Source organism: Lemur catta, chromosome 13 (genome assembly GCF_020740605.2).
Source record: "Lemur catta isolate mLemCat1 chromosome 13, mLemCat1.pri, whole genome shotgun sequence".
Lineage (NCBI taxonomy): Eukaryota > Metazoa > Chordata > Mammalia > Primates > Lemuridae > Lemur > Lemur catta.
In genome coordinates, this window is record NC_059140.1 from 19,878,999 (window position 1) to 19,901,455 (window position 22,457).

At 34.6% G+C, this 22,457-nt stretch overlaps 1 protein-coding gene across 4 annotated transcripts in view; it reads right to left on the reverse strand.

Moving 5' to 3' along the window:
* The window catches only part of TPP2 (tripeptidyl peptidase 2), a 72,809-nt gene that overhangs the window by 36,931 nt on the left and 13,421 nt on the right, over positions 1–22,457 (reverse strand). For 3 of the 4 annotated variants that reach the window (XM_045567543.1, XM_045567544.1, XM_045567546.1), the window contains exons 3-11: positions 20,426–20,521; positions 18,659–18,763; positions 15,304–15,428; positions 9,693–9,856; positions 7,975–8,129; positions 7,234–7,310; positions 5,280–5,407; positions 4,707–4,806; positions 826–974 (exon numbers count right to left, since the gene is read on the reverse strand). In XM_045567543.1, coding sequence (XP_045423499.1) covers positions 826–974; positions 4,707–4,806; positions 5,280–5,407; positions 7,234–7,310; positions 7,975–8,129; positions 9,693–9,856; positions 15,304–15,428; positions 18,659–18,763; positions 20,426–20,521 — 1,099 coding nt within the window. Of the gene's footprint in view, positions 1–825; positions 975–4,706; positions 4,807–5,279; positions 5,408–7,233; positions 7,311–7,974; positions 8,130–9,692; positions 9,857–15,303; positions 15,429–18,654; positions 18,764–20,425; positions 20,522–22,457 lie in introns of all 4 variants that reach the window. The other variant, XM_045567545.1, reaches the window with a different exon arrangement.

Genomic DNA, 22,457 nt, shown 5'->3' on the forward strand with positions numbered 1-22,457 from the left:
ATGACAGAAAGGACTTCCAAGCAGAGAAAGCAGTATACCCAAAGATGGAGGCACGAGAGACCTTAAGATATTTGGTGAGGTTGAATAGGACTAGACACTGGGTAGAGTCACATCAGGGATTATTATCCTAAGAGTTTGGACTCAATCTGGTAAATGATGTGGAATTGACAAGGGCTTCTAAGTAAGTGGTATATAATCACTGGCTTGTGTTGGTAGTTCTGTGGCACCAGCGTGAATGGACCACTTTGGGGAGATGTGGTGAGCAGAGGAGAGAGCTATGATGGTTAAGGAAAGGGGTGAATAAAGGAGGCAGGGGAGAGACAACTGGAAGAGGGACATTTTTGAGGTGGGAGCTTCACAACAGCTTGGCTATCCTGACTCTGAGTCCTAGGTTGACCCCGATGACACCCTATTTAATACTGCACACCACCCTAAAAATCCCTACTTCCCTTTGTACTTCATTTTGCTCCACAGCATTTGACTTCTGATGTGTAACATAACGGTTATTTATTTTGTTCAAAGTCTGTCTCCCTTAACTATAATAAACTCCACGTGGGCAGTTTTTTGATGTTTTATACAATAATTTAGTCCCAGAGCTAAAATACTGCTTGATAGTCATTAAGAGTAGACAGCCAATAAATATATTGCTGAATGAATGAAGACAGATTCAAACTGTCATTATTATATTAATTACTTTCTACCTTAAACTTTACTTTGTGCCCTAGGACATTACCAATTCTACCACATGTTTTTCCCTAGAGAACTTCAGAAAACAAAAATATTGGTCTGCAATAAGGTAAGAGAATAATAAGCAACTGTCCTTACCTGAAAGTATCAGGGCAATACCTCCACACGCATTAGGGGAAGACATAGACGTCCCATTCATTAGCTGAGTCCCCCTCAATGTCCAGTTAGGAACAGAGGCAATGGCTCCTCCTGGTGCACTGATACTCACGCCAAGGGCCCCATCAGCACTAAAAAGAAAGCCATTGAAGTTTGCGTATGGTGGTGAAAGTTGGGGACACTTGAACATTCTTAAGGCGGCTACTGGTCAAATCAATTATAGTACAATACTATGGACCATTTGCAGTCATTACAAATAATGACAAAGATACTATTATGGAAAATCAATGAGGAAAACGTACCCACTATAGCTATTTCCCCATATGCAGCATTTATTTTTTTCCTTATAAGTGAACAGAAATCTGTGTGTCTGGGCTTACGTGTGTGACAGGTCAAAGGGTGTCAGATATATTTACAGAGAGAAAATAAATGAGTGTCATTGCTCAGACTCCTTAATTAAAGTACTTCTCTCTTATCTGTAATAAGTAGACTTCCCTTTAAATTTAATATAGCATTGTACAACAGAAATATAATGTAGGCCACATAATGTAATTTTAAACTTTCTAAAGCCACACTTTGAAAAACAAGATTTTAAATAATACATTTTATTTAACCAGACACATCTGAAATATTATTTCAACACATAATTGATAGGAAAAAAAGAGTTTACATCCTTTTCTGTACTAAACCTTCAAAATCTGGTGTACATTTTATACTTAAAGCACATCTCAATTCAGACTAACCTCATGTGAATGGTGGCTGGCATACTAGACAACTCAAGTCTAACAGGACTGCCTAATTAAGGGCTTCGGCTAAGCAAAGTCTAATGAGATAAAGCCCTCAAGGTTCGTGATCACATTCTCATCCAACACAAGCTCTGTCCTCTGTCCTAAGTAAAGAAATAACATATCAGCATACTTTCTCCTCCCTGGAAAAGTGGCCATAAATTCCCTAGAGGTTGCTAGACTCTCCCTCAATCATTTTTCCCCTAACTGAGTGAACTATTTTTGTTCCTGACTAGGAATCAATCCTAGGGCAATTAATTTGGTTTCACATTTTTTACAGAGAGCTGACAACAATGCAATTTGAAATGGGTTGGTGGCACCCCTTTTAGTGAAGATCTTAGAACCAATATTAGGTAAAAAAACCTGTTGACCTGTAAAGATGTTCACGACGTATTGCTGAGTGACAAAAGTAGGTTATAAAAGTGCCTAAATAGTGAGATCTCCCATTTATGCACACGAGAATGACAAAAAAGATGTTCATCAAAACGTCACCCATACGTATCACAGATAATGAGATTTAGGGTGATTTTTACTTTCTTGTTTGCACCATCTATATTGCTTAATGATGTTCATAATGAGAAATGGGTATTTTATAATTGGAAAAAAATAACTAGAAGAGTCATGAATTCTTTTTTTTTTTCACATGGCAAACTTCATAAAGAGAGACATGAATTCGAACTGACCAATTCCTATTGCTCTTTATTAATTTTCTACTAGACTGTTAAAGTGGCAAATCAAAGTATTTCTAGGTATTTAAATCAGTGCTAGAAAAATGAGTTGGATGAAATGTAAATAAGTGTTTCCTTAAAATTTAAAAACACCAGTGATATTTTCTTCTAAATTACAATATACAATTCAAAAACATCAAATTCAAAATCTGTTTATGTAGACATTATTTGGTAATATGTCATTAAGAAATATGCTATAAATATATGTAATTTAAACATTTGTACTCCCATAATATGCTGAAATTTAAAAAAATTAAAAAAAAAAAAAAAGAAAAAGAAATATGCCACACTTGCAGACACCTGGATGTAAATGCTGCATGTCTGACAGTCAGTGCAGGCCAAGAGGCAGTGTTTTTCAAAGAGTACAGAACACACTGTGCAGTGATCATTAGTCAATGTTTTACATATTTTATACTGTATAATAATTAAACCAAACAGTTCGCAATAATTCATGTTTCAAATATAGTAAACATGAAATAAATTCTCCCAATTCTGAGAACATTTGGTTTGTGAATCATTATCTGCTTTAATCCCAGCTTCTCCCATAATTTATGAACTCCTTGGTGTTTTCTTAACATAATTCTTTAAATGTTCTACGGCAAATAAGATTGGCAAACGCTGGTTTAAACATTCTCTAATACTTTGTTCTTCATTAACTATAAGACAAAACTTAAAATTTCAAAATCAATTTTAGAAGAGAATTAAGTTTAGTTTTTATTTTATTTTTTTGTGACAGAGTCTTACTCTGTTGCCTAGGCTACAGTGCCATGCCATCAGCCTAGTTCACAGCAACCTCAAACTCCTGGGCTCAAGCAATCCTTCTGCTTCAGCCTCCCGAGTAGCTCGGACTACAGGCATGCGCCACAATGTCCAGCTAATTTTTTTATATATTTTTAGTTGTCCAGCTAATTTCTTTCTATTTTTAGTAGAGACAGGGTCTCTCTCTTGCTCAGGCTGGACTCGAACTCCTGAACTCAAACGATCCTCCCACCTGGGCCTCCCAGAGTGCTAGGATTAAAGGTATGAGCCACCGTGCCCGGCCGAGAATTAAGTTTATTAATTTGATACTTTTATTAACTGAACATAAAACAAATTTTTGCTAATTTTCCACTCTCCTTCCCAGTCACTCTTATCCAGCGATGTTAGCTGGGCTGACAAGGGTGGTCTATGGAGATGGTATAAGGCGAAGCTTTCTGATCAACCACGGCCTTATTGTTTTCAATGACAGTTTATAAAAAACTGCAAATTTATTCTTTAAAAAGCAAATTACCTTAGAGAAGACTAGGAAAGTATTTGTAATTCATAGAATTGAATATAACATTATCACATCTGATCTGATCCCAACCAATTTTCCTCATTTTATCTTCCAATATTCCCTACTACCTCTTTTATACTTACACACACCCAACTCCTAGTTATTTCCTCCAAAACTTTACACTAAAACCTGCTTATCTTTGGTTTCATGTTAATTCTTAGCATATCTGTCTCTCAACATCCTATCCATCCTTCAAGACCAACTTGAATACCATCTCCTCCATGAAGGGTCCAAGTGATTGCTCCTACCTCTGTAGTCTCATCATCCCAAAATGACATTTTGAATTCAGATCACAAACTGTTCATTTATGCCTTGCCTGCTGCAGGCACTAAAGTATCTGCTGAACTGAATTCAAAGTCTATTCTTTTTCTAAATTAACTCCAAAGAAGTAGAGATGAATTAAAATAGGCTTTATTTTTCACAAGGTGCCTGTACCACTGATGTCATAATGAGGGATTATATAAATTCGGACTTAATATACCTCGAGAAAGATAACCAATTCCTGGAATCAGATAAATATAGTTCATAGAAGGTTTTAGGGAACCAAAACAGATGAACTTCATTTGCCAATCAGAATTTGCTTACTTAGCAATTTGCTTACAATTTTGCTCACCCAAAATTGTTCAAAGCAGGTCATAACTTAAAAACATGAACACTGGTATGCAGGCCCTATACTGTGATGCTTTACAAAAGCTTAGGGATTTTGTTACCAACTAAGTTCAAATATCAAAATTATTTAAAACAAGGCCATCACTACTTTTTAAGGATTCCTGACTTTTTCTTTAGATCCTCATAAATAAAGGATTATGAATACAGCCATAAGAATCTATACTCAGAATAGTTATGTTATCCACCTAACAATGAAGCAATTATTTTATTTAATTATCTGTCCCTGAGATGAGACTGCTAATCAAAATGAAGATATTGAAAAAATTAAAAGCCAATAGAAGGAAACATCATCTAAAATTCTGCCCTTCCCAATAATGTAAAGTTTAACCAAATACATGTAATGGTCCTTGTACTACTTGCACCTACCTCGGCCCCCTAGAAGACCATGTATATTGATTTGCAGGCAATTTCTCTCTCAACGAATACTCAGCAACCATCATATCAGGAGAAACATAAGCACCAACACCTGTGGAATGAATTTTATCATTAACAAAAGAAAGCCAAATGTGTATCTTAATTCTAAATCTACTGTTCACTGGGGTAAATTGCTTAACCTCTCTACGCTAGTCCTGTTTTATAAAACAGAAAGATGAAATTTAATAAGGAAACAAGGAAGTTTACTATGTACCAGACTTTATACTAAGTACTTTGCTTTTGGGTATAAAAATAACTATCTTCCAAAATTATTTAGTGTATTAAATATAATAACGTATCTAAAAGTATCATCTGTACCGCTATTAAACTACTTTCTCCAGTCTACTTTAAATTACAATAAACTCGAGATATTCTGGTTCCCATACGAGACTGTAAATTTCCTGAGGACACAGTTAAGGTCTACCAGTATCTTACATGCAGTGGAAATAAAATTAACATTTGTTTAACTGTCATTTTTTGTTTGCTTGTTTTTAAACAAATCTATTTCTAAAACAGGAAACTAACCTATCACACTTGATGTAGTTCCACCTGGACAACCGACTGTAGAAAGGCATGGACCGTTATTTCCAGCACTTGAAACATAAATTATATTATGCTTCCACACTGCTTCATTAATTACTTCACAAATTCTCCTGAAAAAGAGAGAATTCCTTTGAACATATAAACTGTCTCATTTTTCAAGAAATACATTATAATATATAATATAATGTGAAAAAATTTTCAAATATAGTTTATCTCATAAAACAAACTAAAATATGGGTTCTAAATTGTAGAACTGAACAGTAACTATAAATAAAGGAGTGTACATTAGAATCGCTCAGCAGACATACTCAAACTATAAACATTCTGCCGCTATTCCCAAAGTGTTTATAGTACCAAAATCTTGTTCAAATATACGAGTACATAAATTTTGGCACTTACACCCTTGGTGGAACATGATACAGCCATTCTAAGTGATACACTCCAGATGGGTTTTAGCATAGAGGAGTCATGAGGACAGATTAAATGTGGGAAAAACGCTAGATGCCAAATTTAATATATACGGGAAAATATACTACAATACTAAAATCTTAGCAGTGACTGTGGCAATAGGTGTTTCATTTCCATACCCCACTTAACATAAAGTATTCAGAAGAAACTCCTCAGATGATTACTCTACATATTTGTGAGTAGGAATTGTCTGACTAAAAGAACAACCTTTAGGGCAACAGTAAATTAGAACACTAGGAAAAACCTAGGAATAAGATTTTCAAATATAAGAAATCTGGTTAGAGCTTGACAGTAAACTAGAAAAACTATTCGATATTAAAAGAGATGAAGTTAGATAACAATGAAGAAGAAAATGGAGCTAATATAAAAAAGGTGTAGGGCCACAGGACTCTTCCAAATTATAAGCTTGAATATCCGGGCAAGGAAAACATATTAGAGAAAGAAGAATTTAAAAGGATGAATAACAAAGAAGGAGAGAAAGAAATACATGTACGTAACTAAGACAATAAAGTGACAGATGTGGCAAGATTGCATTAAAGAATGAAATGACTGAGGATGATAGGGTGCATGTTACAACATCAGTAAGGTGATGTCTCCCAAGAAACCCAGTACCAGTTATTTGAGAAAATTAAGTAATTTGATAACAGCAAACTACAGGGTCTGGCTTGGTAAAATTTCCACTCTAATAAGACATTCTTCAGAAAGCAGATAATGGGTATATTTGCATGGTTTGGTGGTGGGAGTAGGGGAGAGACTGTCAATAAGTAAGTAAATACTAGAGATAAAGTAATTTCAAATAGTTATTACCATGAAGAAAAAAGGCAAAGTAACATAATGTCAAGGTCACAATGCTGGGTTTGGCAGAGAAAGACACTGAAGATAAGACAAAGAAGAAGAGGGGTGTGTGAGATACACTGGGATGTATCAAGGAGACATGGACACTGAAGATGTGGAGACAGTGAATATACACAACCAACAGAAGTTTTGTAGATCAGGTGCAAGGTCACTGTAGGGTACAGCAAGTCTGGGGGTCTGTCAGGTATGTAGCTTCAGGGTGCTAATAAAATGAATAATTATAATGATGGAAGGACCATCAGATCTAATCTGGCTGGGAAGGAGGTGAAGATGCAGTGGATTAACAGTGAAAAAGTACCAGGGAGGGTCTGTGGGTTGCAAGTCTCAGAAGAAGGGTTAGGGTGGAGTAATCAAGTAAGAGCTACAATGGACAGCAAAGGAATGCTTGCAATCAAAATTTCAGGCACGGTGCAATGAATGGCACTAAACAACATCAAAGATATGACCACAGGAATGGGGGCAGGGGAGCCTGAGGCCCAGGAGACATACAGTTATTATCTAAGCACTGCGACTGTTCTTTTTTCCATCATGACATTTAATCCATTTATGAAAAACATTTAAAACTCCTTACCAGCTAAGTTTCTATGGCTAACGACTAGGAAAAAACACTCACCCAGAATTTGGCCAGTGAGTTGCTTCTCCATAGCTGTAGTTGACAAGATCACACTTATGATTTATAACTTCTATCATCTATTAAACAGATTAAGAGTTTAGACAGCAATTTACAGAAACAGACTAGGCAGTAGAATAAAGGTATATATATAATCCTACAGTTTCTGAGACAATCTCATTCTAATTATAAATTACTTCCAGGCATATCACTATGTGTTTGAACATTATAAACAAACAGAAACAAAAGTAAGAGGAGATACATAATAGTCAAAAAATAAAAACTAACATTTCCAGAATGGAGTGGGTGGAGTTAGAGGTAGAAGGAATAGAACGGTCCTTACTAGATTCTAAAATCACTCAAGTTGAAGTAAAAATAGAATTTGTGTGTTAAAATGAAGTACTAGTTGAGGTTTTACATTCCCCTTAGTCTGATGAAACAAGCTGGGTAAGAGGTACTTCTAATTTTTTTGTAACAAGTATCTCAAAATTGCTTAGTAGGGGATTTACTAGAAATGACAAGTATAAAATAATTTTTTCACAAAGGTTAAGCCAAAAAACCTTATCCTAATAGTTTTTAATAAAAATGATTTTGAAATAAATACATTTTTTTCTTTTTAAAACAAAGTCCTGTACACAAAATATAGTTCAGTGTATTCTCAGTAAACCAGGAGTACTTTATAAACCTAAAAATATCCAAGATCATTAATCATTAATCTTCTAAATCAACAACTCAAATACTCACAGCTCTTATGAGGCCTGTGCCTGTTTCCATTGTGCTTAACCTTGTATCACCAATCTTGATGGAAAGAATTTGAGCACCAGGAGCTATCCCATTCCTTTCAGGTTCTTCTGGAAAATGCCCAGCAGCTATACTAGCTACGTGTGTCCCATGAGCTCCTAGAGACAAGAGTGGGGGTGGGTGACAAATATTCTCACAGACTGAAAGTTTTAACCATTTGATTCAATCTGCATATTATTTACCATGATAAAAATAATCAAACATATACTCTGATCTATATATCTTAAGATAGATTATCTTAAATGTCTTGCCAATAATTGAAAAAAAAATCCTTGAATTACACCCACTATACTGCTACCCTGATCATTGAAAGCAAAAATGCAAGTAAGAAAGGAGAGAAAGTATTTGCAATATACATGAAAAAAGCTTATATCCAGAAATATAAAGAATCATTAAGATTGAAAAGAAAAAAAAGAGAGATTACTTTAAATGTTTACATTTGAAAAAGCATTTCAAAGAAGAGGATATCCATATAGCAAATAAACATATGAAAAGATGTTCAATTTCATTAGTAATCTGGGAAACATAAATTAAAGCCACAATGAGATGCCTCTACATATCTTTCAGACTGGCTAAAATTTTAAAGACTGACAACAGCAAGTGTGGATGGGGGTGTGTGCATCAAACATTGCTGGTGGCAGTGAAAGCTGAACACAGCCACACCCTATGACCCAGCAGTCCCACATCTAGCTACATAGCCCCCAAAATGCACGTACATGTAACTAAGACATCCACAAAAATGTTCATGGCAGCATTGTTTATAACATAAATTCAAAAACTTAAAATAACCTCAAGATCCATTACTAGTAAATGGTTACATGGCATACTAATTCATAGAACTGAGCAATACATATGAATTACCACTAGGAGATGAAGCTCACAAAAGTCACACACAAAAGCACATATACTGAATTAATTCCATTTATGTAAATGAAAAAAGGCTACACATGTGAAAGTGTCACTATTTTATCATTTCTGACCACAAAAACAGCAACATCACATGGTACAAACTAATGCGGTGACAGCAATCAGGATAGTAGTTAACTTTGGGAGGAGGGGTAGGTTACTGATTAGGGAAAAGCATGATGAGGACTTTCATACTGGGGCATGTGCACAGGTTACATGCAAATATGCCACTTATATCAGGGACTGGAGCATCTTCAGATTTTGATATCTGAGGGAGGCCCTGGAACCCATTCCCCACAGATACCAAGGGACAACCATGTTTCATTGTAAGAATAACATACAATTTTTTAAAAAAAATATTCTTTTGGTTAATGGTATTTAGGTAGTTTCCAACTTTTTGGAATTTGCACAGAACACTGTTAATGAGGATCCTTTTATCTGAATCTCTGTACTCATGGGTGAAATTCTGAAGGGTTAATATTTGGAAGTGAAATTACTGCTCATATGATGAATTATCTTAATGGATTTTCTGATGTTGGACCATGCTTGTATTTTTGGAATGGATCCTACATGGTTATGGCTTTAAAAAAACAATATCTTAATAGTGAATCAAATCACATCTATGATTCCAGACCCAGTCCTTTAGTTAGGATCTCTAGATTAAAATTTTCTCTAAGGTTGCTCTGGGCTGTAGGAATTAATCATCTTACCACCTCATAAATATATCTCTCATTAGTGAATCTGAAAGAGAATACCTCCACTGGTTACAATGGAGAGCAGGTTTCCATCATCATATATATTAACAGAGTAATTCAACATCTCAGCTGTGCCAAAAGAGCCATATTCTTGGGCCTCTTTGTAGTTTCTCAATACAGTAGATTTACTCAAGTCTCCATCTTCATTAGAATCAATGCAGGCTCTGTTAATCAAAAAGAAAAGGGGATATCAAAATTTATCAATTTTCTTACCTTCCTAAAAATCATGTTAACAGTTTTGCTCTGCTACCTTCTTACTATCCTACAACTTCTACCACAACAAATAACTGCCTGGTTTAGACTGTTTCATAGAGTCAGCAGCACACATTAGGTAACACAGCTTACAGGAATCAGTCCTTACACCATGCACAAAGGGCTTTAAGAATACTGTCCTTCCCAAAATCTTAGGTAGAAAACCATCTGGTCACTTAAGAAATCAGAATCAAAACTTGGGCTAGAGTTTTAGAGCAGTTTAGGATGGTTTAGACACATAGCACAGGCTTTACTTCCCGCTGCTTCTGTTAGTACTGGCTTCATGAATCTAACAGCTTACACGTGCTCCTTGACACTAATGAACTTCACTGAGCTTTAGACCTATAGTTACAATAGACTTAGGCAAGTGTTTATTTCTTACAAAAAGCATTTTCTACATAATCTGATGCCTGTCTTCCTGTTTGCTCTTTTCTCATTTTATTAACATTTTAATTTAAAAAATATATATATTCCAAATATATATATATTCCAAAAACTTTAGAAGATAGTCTGATTAAACCTAAATAAATTTAAAAAGTCATAAATTAAATGCACACTGTTTAAGGCAATATTATGTTTTTAGCTGTTAGACCTTAGTACATATTTTTTAAAGTAAGAATTGTGTTTTAACAAGCTAAGAAAGTCAGCCAAAATTGCTAAAATGAATTATTGGAAGCCCACGTACAACACAGAGAGGGCATTTAACATAAATAATGAAGCATATGTTCCATTAACAAACTACAGGAGTTTGGAAAGACAGATCCCTGAAAGTTTGTTTTTATGCATACCTTAATGTGGTATCTTAAAATGACTGACGGTGTTCTAAAGACATAGAATATACCAAGGTATAAGAAACTAATCACTTATGGGAAAAATGAGGCAAAGAGAAAACAAGTAGCGTAGCAAATGCAATCAGGACTGAGGTTAATAGGTAAAAATGCCACCAAATCTTCCATATGCTATAGCGAGTAGCATATATGGCTTTAAAATGTATATAATTGGCCAGCATCCATCCTGGAGGCATCTATGATGTCTTGTCTCCCCTTAACCCATCTAACCACATAGTCTCATGTCCCAAAGATCTTTCAATGGCTCTTGGCATTGAAACTCCACGGCAAGTTCCCTCACGATCTACTTACTTCCCTCACCTCCTCTTCCCATCATACCCTCTGTGGCCAAAACAAACTTCTCCCAGTTCCATTAATGGTCTCTGGATCTTTTCCCTAAACCTTCCACACCCTTTCCTACCCTCTTTGCTTAGCTAACTGCACTAATCCTTCAAGTCTAAACTTATGATGTTACTTCTGGGAATTCCTTTCTGAGACCTCCTAGACTCATTCAGATGTTCCCAATACACACTTTCATAGAGTCTAGGATCCATGGAGTAGCTTCTACAGAGTCTTCCTGGTACAAAGAAGGTACTCAATAAATATTTGCCCAATGATGAAAGAAATAATGAAATCAACATCTTTAATAACATTCTCACAGCAAATACAGTGGCACACTTCATAGGTCAGTTTCTTATAACTGCCATCAACATGGAGTGACTCAATAAATACAAGCATTACATCAAAACAAATTATTAATTACTTCACTAAATAACTCCACATACAGCAAATATGAATGCAGTGGAAGGTTATAGCTTTCTGAAGGTCTGATTGGCCTAATTCAAGGAGTAGTTGTTAGAATTACAGAGAAAGGGAATATGAAAATGAGGCTCATAGATAGAATATGTGTGAGAGTGGGGGGGAATACGAGGAAGAGCTTATGTTTTATAAATTTCCTGATATTTTCCACACATTTCTTTGCCCATTTTCTATGGAAAGAACCCACAGCTTTCATCAAGAATCTCAAAGCAAACATGACATAAACAAGGTCAAAAAACCACTGAAAAGAAATCAATTAATAGCCTTTCCTTTGTGTAATCCTCTGTACATACTGTTTCTCTCAAACAGTAAGTATTTTCTCCATTTTTAGTGACAGTGAGTCTGACAGTATACAACCTGACAAATACTCATAGTAGAGTTACATTGGGTTACCTGAGAAGTGAAGAGATATTGGGTTAAGATTAGTGCAAATGTGGACGGAGGAGGGCAGACTGGACATTCCTTACAAAAACAAAATAAAACAAAACAAAAACACAAGGTACTTAAAGAATAGGTCACTATCTCCCCTAAGAAACCTTTGGCATTTCTGAAATGAGAACACTTGCAGACAGAGATAGATTCACCTTAGGTACCATGGGATCATCAAGATTCTCCTCAAAAATTTTGGATCTCACACCTTTCACCACTCACAAAAATCAACTCAGAATGTAATATAACAGACTCCAACCTGAGGCATGAAATCATAAGAATTCTAGAAGAAAATGTTGGAAAAACTTTTAAAGATATCAGCCTAGGCAAAGAATTTAAACCTGATCAAATGAAAAGCTTCTGCACAGCCAAAGAAACTATCATTAGAGCAAACAGACAACCTACCAAATGGGAGAAAAATTTGCATGCTATACATCTAATAAAGGGCTGGTAACTAGAACCTATATAGAACTCAGGAAAATCAGCAAAAAAAAATCAAACAACCCTATCAAAAAGTGGGCAAAGGACATGAATAGAAACTTTTCAAAAGAACATACACTAATGGCCAAAAAACATATGAAAAAATGCTCAACATCTCTAATCATCAGGGAAATGCAAATCAAAACCACAACGAGATATCACTTAACTCCAGTGAGAATGGCTTTTATCAAAAAGTCCCAAAACAACAAATGTTGGTGTGGATGTGGAGAGAGAGGAACACTCATACACTGCTGGTGGGACTGAAAACTAGTACAAGTAGTTCGGAGATACTTCAAAGAGCTAAAAGTAGAACTATCATTTGATCTAGCAATCACACAACTGAGTATTTACACAAAGGAAAAAAAAAACCACATTCTATAAAAAAGACATTGGAACTCAAATATTTATAGCAGCACAATTCACAACTGCAAAGATGTAGAAACAACCCAAGTGCCCATCGATACTTAAGTGGATTAATAAAATGTGGTATATGTTTACCATGGAGTACTACTCAGCCATAAAAAAAACTGAACTACCTCCTCCTATATTATCCTGGATGGAGCTGGAGCCAGGATGAAGTATCACAAGAATGGAAAAACAAATGCCACATGTACTCAACATTATATTGGTACTAATTGATCAAAACTTAGGCACACATATGGAAGTAACATTGATCAGGTGTCGGGGAGGGGCATGGAAGCGATGGGTGAACTCACACCTAATGGGTATGGTGTGTGCTCTCTGGGGGATGGGCACACTTATAGCTCTGACTCGGGTGTTGCAAAGGTAATTTATGTAACCAAAGTGTTTGTACCCCCATGATATTCTGGAAAAAAAGAAAAAAAAATGGACCTAACTCTGAGATCAAAGCCCTACACGACATACTGTGTTATGCAAAAAAGTTAAATTATTTCTAGTAGCCCTTGAAAGTATAATTCTGCTGTATTTTTCACTAATGATTATAATAAAATTTTCTAAAATGTTACTCTGGATTTCAGATTTTATTTCACTTAATGTTTGATTAAATTTCATTTCCAATACAAAAGTTCTTTAAAAAAATCTTAAGAGTAGTTATCAACAAACTGCTACAAGTGAATCACTCTATCAACTCCCTTGAAGACCAATGAAACCTGGAAAAACACACTGGCACTCTGGACATCGTGACTCAAAATTTCTTTCCATTAGGACAAAGTAATGTATCTGCAGTGCTTTCAGAACTTGGAGGAAATACTTTAAATGAAACCACTTATCGCCTCACTACACAATCGCTACTAATATTTTAGTATTTTTTGTTTTTAAGTCCTTTGTAGTATACGTTCCCACATATACTCAGTTTCGTCTTTAGCATTTTCCTCACATTTAACCTTCCCTCCTCTCCAACACCAAAATTCACCCAAGGTTTATAAACTTGGAGTGACTGTATCACCACATGGTAGATACCCAAGATTTATTAAACTATCTATCTGAACAACTTTTTAATATTACAAACATTGTGATCAAAACTTTCTGTATAAAGCTTTTGTAAAGAAATTTTTTGAAATATGTATGCACCTACACACACCAAAACAACATACCTGAATACATACAAAAACTACATTAATATTTAGTGTCATCTGGACTGAAATAGTCATATGCAGATATTTTTATTAACATCTTCAGTCCCAAATGGAGTAGGGATTTCTCATTCAATTGGCCATTTTATATAACTTTAATCAGAGATGAGTTAGCACACCCAGATACATGGGAGGAGAATCCTCCTTTAAAAAGGGTACATCATAAAGGTGAACAATCTGAGAGCAGTAATTAAGTAGTCACATCATGTTCTGCCACATCTTGTGAAACAATGCCCTGCATTATGAGCAGGAACTCGAACTCAAATAATTTTTGATTACCAGTTTTAAGGAAGGGTTCCCCTGGTTTACTGAAGGAATTCTAAAACACACATATGGCTAAATACGTTAAGAACATCTTCCTGTTTTCATGCAGAGAGTAATTTAAGACACACTAACCAACTCTAAGAAACATACCTGCAGTACACAAGCCATGAAGAAAGAAACTGAAAAATGTACATGATGGGTAACTGGTATAAATCACATTATTAGCAGTAGTGTAACAGTAGAAACAGCAGCAGCAGTAATAGCTTCCATTTGCTGAGTGCTTACTATGTCTGAAAACATCAGATTTAATTTTCACAAAACTCTGTAAGTACTTTTATTATCCCAATTAACAGACGAGGAAACAGACTAAAATAGGTTTAATTTTGTGTTCAACGTCATACACCTAGGATTCCAACTCGCAGATTAGGCTCTTAGTCACTGTATTATACTGCCTCGCTTCAACTTAGCAACACTATCTCTATTTATAAATCTTCAACCAACTTTCCTTCTTTGCTCTTAAAATATCTCTAACAAATGCTTTCTTTTCAACATTCACTTGCAGTTACTTTCCAAATTGTCCAGCTTCAATTAGGAAGATCTCCATATATACCAATGGTCAATCTGCTAATATCTAATTAATGAAATAAGTTTAAGACAGATAAAGGTCAGGTTTAGAGTCAAAAAAACTAACTAGAAGAAATTCAAAAGGCTTATCCAAAACTACCCAAAAGCTACCTTTCCCTGGTGGTCTAGAGGCTAGGATTCAGCGCTTTCAAAACTACCCAAAAGCCAACTGGATTTTCAAATAGTTTTTCTGAGTGCTATCACATAAAGCAAAACTCTGTGCACCTCTGAGGGTTTAATGTTCATCAGAGTAGATAAAAACATTTTCAAATGAAGAAGATCTATGAGAGAGATGAAGTTTACCTCCAGGCTTCACCATCATGCCATACTAAGCAGTCATACACAGGGCCAGGATCACTATATTTTTTCTCAAAAGAATTTAGCAATTCCACTTGACTTTGAAGCTCTTCCTTGATTAGTTTATTTGTCTGAATCAATTTAGAAGAGAGAATAACATCAGTACATTTTGTGCTTCAGAAGGCCGTGTTAACATATAAACAAAGATACAATGTTGCCCAATAGCAAAATCATTTTATCCCAGAAAAATGTAAGAAAATTTTCTTGTTGTACTTATACAACTTATAGTTCACTTTAATGAAGCAGATGTCAATTAATATATTAAACATTAAAAAAATACTTCTAACTCAATCTCATTCAATGACTAGCTTGGCCTGCTTTGGTAAAGACACTTTGCTATGTGTTACTCACATATAATCTGTATAACTGATTTCTTAAAGTACCTCCAAAATAAAATTGCTGTAAACTAGGTTATCTATTGACTTAGATTTTTATATTAGGACCTTTCCTATCTCAAATTTATTTCTTAAGAACCCAAATAAATTAAAACCATGAACTGTTTTATCTCTTTTAGAATCTGCTAAGTTAAATATATAGAAAAGTTTAATGTGGGTAAGTAAAACTTTTATTTTAGCTCTGTGGTTGTGAATAATGCAAGTGCTTCAAAATAAGATTACGTACAAACTGGACAACAAGCGACCCTATCAGGTGTTACTCCCACCCCCAAAAGAGTTCTCTAACATGCAGTATCAAAAAATGTAAGTTAGATATTCAAATAATTATGACAAAAAATGACAGGTTTAAATAGAGAATAAGTTGGCAGTATAAAAGCAAACAAATACTGAGATTGAGACAAATAATATATTAAACCCCTTAAAACTATGGTTCCCAATCCCCAGGCCATGGCCTGGTAGGAAACAGGCTGAACATCAACACCTGAACTCTGCATCACAAACTGCCCCCAACCCCAGTCCCTGGAAAAATTGTCCTCCATGAAACTGGTCCCTGGTGCCAAAAAGATTGGAGACTGCTGCCCTAAAAGACACCCAATTATAGTCTAAAACAACAAAAAACACCTCTAGATTCACTATATTACTGTTTTAAGATCCAGCAGGGGTTGAGAAATCATGGTACATGGGCCAAATCTAGCCTGTAATATGGTTGTATAAATGAAGTTTTAATGGAACACTGCCATGCACAGTTACATATTGCCCATGTTTTCATGATACACGGGTAGTGCCGAGTAGTCATAACAGATAGTGCTGAAAATGTTTACTATCTGGCCATTTACAGAAAATGTTAGCCACCTTAACAGCACTTAATATTGTTTGAAATCTATTTTCTCTCTATGAATAGTTTGGTATGAGAATTATCCTAGAGCCAAGAAATGTGGATTCAAATCCCAGTTCAGTCACGTATTAGCTGTGCAATTCTGAGCAAGTTACTTGTCTTTATGATAATCCTCTGAGGCTGTCACAAACTGGTAGGACAGGATGATTACCTTGGCCAGTGGTAGCAAACTTCACTGCAAATCACAATCATTTGAAAGGCTATTAAAAAGATTCTATGTCTCACCCCCAATTATTAAATCAAAATATTAGGGAATAAACCCCAGAAATCTGAATTATTTTTAAAATAATTGAGGTGATTTGGAAACAACCATCCCCTTAGTATCAGTTTCACAAATCAGCATGTATGAACCAAAGAGTATAACCCTGTATGTTTGAAAACGAGGACCATGAGGTCTAATGTTGAGTGAAAATAAAGTATTCTGAAACCCTCTTTACTTATAATTGTAAAATGTATTAGGTCGAATCATAGGAAATTGCTATTATTTAACCATTTTTGATCAACAAAAATGGCAACTTAACATGCTTTGACCTAAGTTTTTTTGAAAACCACATACCTTATTAGATTGCTTTACATTCAACCTAAATAGTCCTAAGTGGACAAAAATTTGATTTTCACATGCTCTAAAAATTTTGTTTCGCTTCATTTTTATTTATTCAATATAGGCAACATTTACTCCTCCTTAAAGGAAATAGCCAATTACATAGACATTGCTGGTATTTAAAATGTAATAAAATGAATAATGAAATTTAGGTATCTCTTTATTATAAAGTTAGCTAAATATATGTAGCACCTAAAATACTACATTTAATATGTCTAACAATGAGTGGTTGAAGAAATACAAATATTGATGTAATAGAAAATTGCACAGGTGCTTAAAAAGGATGATATACATAGATTAAGTAAATAAAAATTAAATTTGTATATAGGTACACATAGGCCAGTGGTTCTCAACCCCAGTTGCACATTAGTTAAAGCTCCTGGGGAGTTTTAAAAATGTCTCCCTGCTCCACAAGGTTTTAATTTAATTCCTCTATAGAACAGAAGCACTGGCAGTTTTTAAAGCTCTTCATGTGATTCTAATAGTAGCCAGACTGAGAACTACTAATATGATTCCGTTTTTGATTAAGGAAAGTTACATGCATGCATTAAAAAAACAATTTAGAATGATAAACACCAAGTTGTGGTGGTCATCTCAGGGGGCTGGCATTATGAATGAAGGCTTTTCACTTGCTACTTTACACACTTGCGTTGTCCAAAGTTGCTGCAACTAGCACATATTATATTTTCATAATAAACACCAAGACATTATATTCATCTTATAAATTGATTCAAAAAATTTTAATGGCAAGGGTGTAGAACAATGGGAATGTTCATATATTTCTTGTGGGACTATAAACTGGTACAACCACTTTAGGACCCACCAAATGTTTAAAATAACATTATTCTTAACAGCCAAAAATTGAAAAGAAAGCAAATAGCAATCTGCAGAATAAACTATAGTGCACCTATACAACAGAATATCATAAAGCAATGAAAACTTAAATACCCCACAACATGGATGAGTATCATAACATAATATTGTGCAAAAGAAACTATGAATAAAGGGATATCGTATGGTTTTATTTTACAAAATTCAAAATAGTCTGAATCATTCTATGGCGTTGTAAGTTAGGACAGTGGCTGTCTTTGGGGAGGAGGAAGGGAGCAATGATGGAGGAAGGGAGGGATTTCAGGTACAGCTTACATGGCAGTATTTTTAACTATACACCTATGACTTATGCACTTTTACCCTATGTGTATTACGTGCTAATTAAGTTTTTAAAAAATTGATAAATACATATGTAAATTGACTTCAGGATAAATGATAAAGGAAAAAGTAAAATTAACCAACTTAAAAGAAAATTTGTGAAAAAAGAAAACTTATAAAAACACAGACTATTCGTTCTTTAAGAACTCTATAGTAATATGGTTGTGTGATAATGTTTAAATAAAAGCGACTAGCACCAACTTGAGAAGAGCCATTGTTGGCAACCTCAAATTCTTCCTGTTTTCTACAGGCTTCTGCAAGGGCCACTCTATGAACAGGGTCCCAGATCTTTTCCTTCCGTTCTTTCTGCAAGGACAGAAAAATTACGTTACAATTAGGCTGACAAATATTCAGGTAAACCTAGACAGTTATTTATATGTGGATCTTGTTACCAGTTGTGATGCTACACCACTCTCATAGAGATTTTTAAAAAGTGTTTCTAATGAAGTAGATAAAGCAGTGGATCAATTATTAAAAATTGGTTAGTTAATTCATCATACCTAGGTTTTAAGACGTTTACCAAGATACATCCAAATGTATTTTTATATATCGTATTTCCCAATTTAAATCCTTCCTTTTTCCAAGAACATATAGTACCACATCAGAAAACTGATTAAATTTCCAGTCATTGAAAATAAGAAAATACTGTATTCCGGGCCCACACAAAATTGGATAGTGTCATAAGCCAAGGGCAAGCCGAGGACTAGAGTACAACTGCAGCTGCATTGACAGACATGCAGGCTTCTTCAACTTCCTCCCTCTCTAGGTTATTTTTTTTCCATTGTCTTTGACTTGACAGGGTTCTATGTTACTAAAATACTTGAAGGAATCCTTTCCAGTATTAATAAAATAATCAACTCAGCTAATCTAAATGAAGAGTCAACTTTCACTTATATTTGCATGCTAATTATACCTTGTCAATGCAGCTGATTAAATTTAATACAGTGCATAATAATGCTATCCATGTATTTCAGCCAGAAATTTAAATAAACAACAAGTTACAAGGATTGAAACTGACAAAAGGTTAAATATGTAATCTACTGAGTAACTTCTCTTGCTTTATAGACCCCTGGGGAAGCAAATAATATAATAATACTGGGATCATATGAAAGGGCCCATAAGTCTTATTCATTTTCAAGGATTACACCTTACCTTACAGTTGAAACCCTGGACTTGTACCAGCTACTAGTGTTACTGCAGTCTTTTAAAGAGGCACTGTCCAATATGGTAGCCACTAGCCACATGTTGCTGTTTAAATTTAAATTAAAAAATATTACATAAGGTTAAAATTTCAATTCCTTCATCCTACTAGCCACATTTCAAGTTTTCAACAGCTACTGTGGCTGGTATCTACCATAATGGAGCAGACACTGAACACTTCAAACATTTTCCATCATCACAGAAAGTTCTACTGAATAGCACTGTTTTAAATCAGGCTCCTTAGTGCTCTACTTATAACTCTTATCTTTCTAATGACAAACTTGTGTTTCTTATACTTCAGCAGTTTAGGTCTGATTAACCCTTCCTTAATATTGAATGATGACTAACTGGGAGCAAGAACACTAAACACCAAAAAAAGAAAAAAAAAAAGGACAAATTATCATGGAAACTGTAAGAACAGAAATAAGGAGGTCTGGACTTTAAATCAACTGTCTTTAGCTTTTTTCAAGTCAGTCCTTTAAAAATCCAATGAAAGCTATATCCTAGCTCCCAGAAAAACACAAGTACCTAAAAATTTGAATATGATGTCAGTGTGCTCATAGATTCTCTAAGCTTATCCATGTATTCAAGATTAAGAACCACTAATTTAAATGGATAACACTCCATTGAACAGAATCCTTAAGCAGTCATTGTTTGAAAGCCATTCAGCCCCGTAAATAAAATTTTATGAAACATTCCTTTTTCTTCAGTAGAAACAAAACCTGAGGAAGAAAATATACAAGTCATTGATACCAGGTTGTATATTACCTGTATCCTTTCCTTGAGAGCCTTAGGATAGAAGTCATAACCATTTTTTATGCCAATATGATATCTGCCTGAGGGATTTGTCCAGCTTACAGGAATCTATAGAAAAAAGGTAAATTGTTCATTTGCACATTCTTCTCAATTCCAATGATACACTACTGAGAAAAAAGTATTTTAATTCTACTCTAATAGCTTAACTTGGATAATACTAGAGCAACATTTTTAATACTCTTAAGTAGTCACTTAATATCTTTATAGCTTCTTTTTTCTCACCCATAAATAAGATGGTTCAACTAGAATAATATCATTCATTTACACAATGCTTCAGTCTATAAAGTGCTTTCAACATACACCACCTCATTAAACTGCTCAGATTGTTAGTTCTTAAATATCAATGACACTTCAATTCCCCCTCCACCACTCTACCACCTGTCAAATGGCTGGGAGGGGAAGAAGCAATTTACAGAACCTTCTCTATGCTCAGATTTCCTGTTAAGAAAAAGAATTTCACTGTCCTGCACATCACCACAGGGATAATGCATAGATACTAAACAAAAGCTCTTTGAATTCTTAAGAAGAAAACTCTATAAAATCATGTTAATTATTTATAACATCTTATACTATTTTTAACTATTTCAAAGTATTTAAAAACACCACTTAAAGCTTTTGATTAACAGAATGATACAAAGAGCATGCCCAGTTTGCAAATAGAAAGCAAAGCAGCAAAGACAAATTAAATTACTTGTCCCAACAACAGTAAGGTTGAAAACTGGAACCTAGTTCTGTCATGAAGACCAAAAATTCAGCATAAAGGATATGCGATTTCAAGTCAGATAAATCTGGCTGTGAACCCAAACTCTATCATTACCTAGGGGACTAGGGAGACCCACAGGCTTCTACTTCCTTAGAAAGAAAATAATCTTCCTTGGGAAGAAAACAATCCCCACCTTATGATTCTTGTGAATAATAAAATGTACTGAGCATCAACCAACTTGAAACGTCAATCAGGAAAATGCAGAATATTCATATTCTATGCAATCATAGGACCCCATCATCAAAAACAGCTTTTAAACGTATATAAATTATAAAGCTGACTATCAACCACTCTGGGCTGGCTGACTCACTAATCCTAACTTGTGAAATATCTTTAACCAACTCATTCCCATGTCCTTCATCCAATTATTTCACAGGTAGAAAACTTTTGGATGAAACATAATTCAAGACAAGAAAATAACCATTTGTAAAACTTCAAGGATCTACTGAATTGTGACTTTTCAAAGGCCTATGTGTCATTAATCATTTCTTTTTTTATTTCAGCATATTATGGGGGTACAAAAGTTTAGGTTATGTATATTGCTCCCCCCCAGTCAGAGCTTCAAGCGTGTCCATTCCTCAGACTTATTAATCATTTCTGAATCAACTGACTGTCTGGAAATCGTGAAATTTCAAATACATTCGTGTACAACCTAGCTTTTTTCATTCAAAAATTTATCAACCTTTAGAAAATAGGAATTATTAACTAATGTTTTCTGCAACAGACCATGACAAAACAACAATAATAAAGTATTGCAGCAATATAGAAGTAAGCAGTCACTAGCTGGCAAATTCAAAGAATATTTGACAAGTATCCCACTGCATAGGCAGCCTCGTAACCCTCAGCTGGTGGCAACTTCTTTGTTGAAAAGAGATTACATAAAGCCATGAAATGCCAAAGGATTAAGTGGAAGAACTAATTAAAATAACTGTAAAATAAAAAGGGGTTAAGACATATTTAATCACAACTTCTTAAAATATATAATAAAAATAATCCAAGACATAATTTATATTTAATTATAAGACCAAAATCTTCATGGTCCATGGAACCAGATACTTCTTAAACCATGACTATATATTTTCCTTACAGTGAAGGCAGACTAGTTACAAAAATCAGATAAAGGTTATAATCATGGTTATCCTATCTAACCTTAGCTAAGTTAAAGTTTACTTTATGAAGCATTATAGAATATGTTATTTTATCTATTTGAATATTCTACAT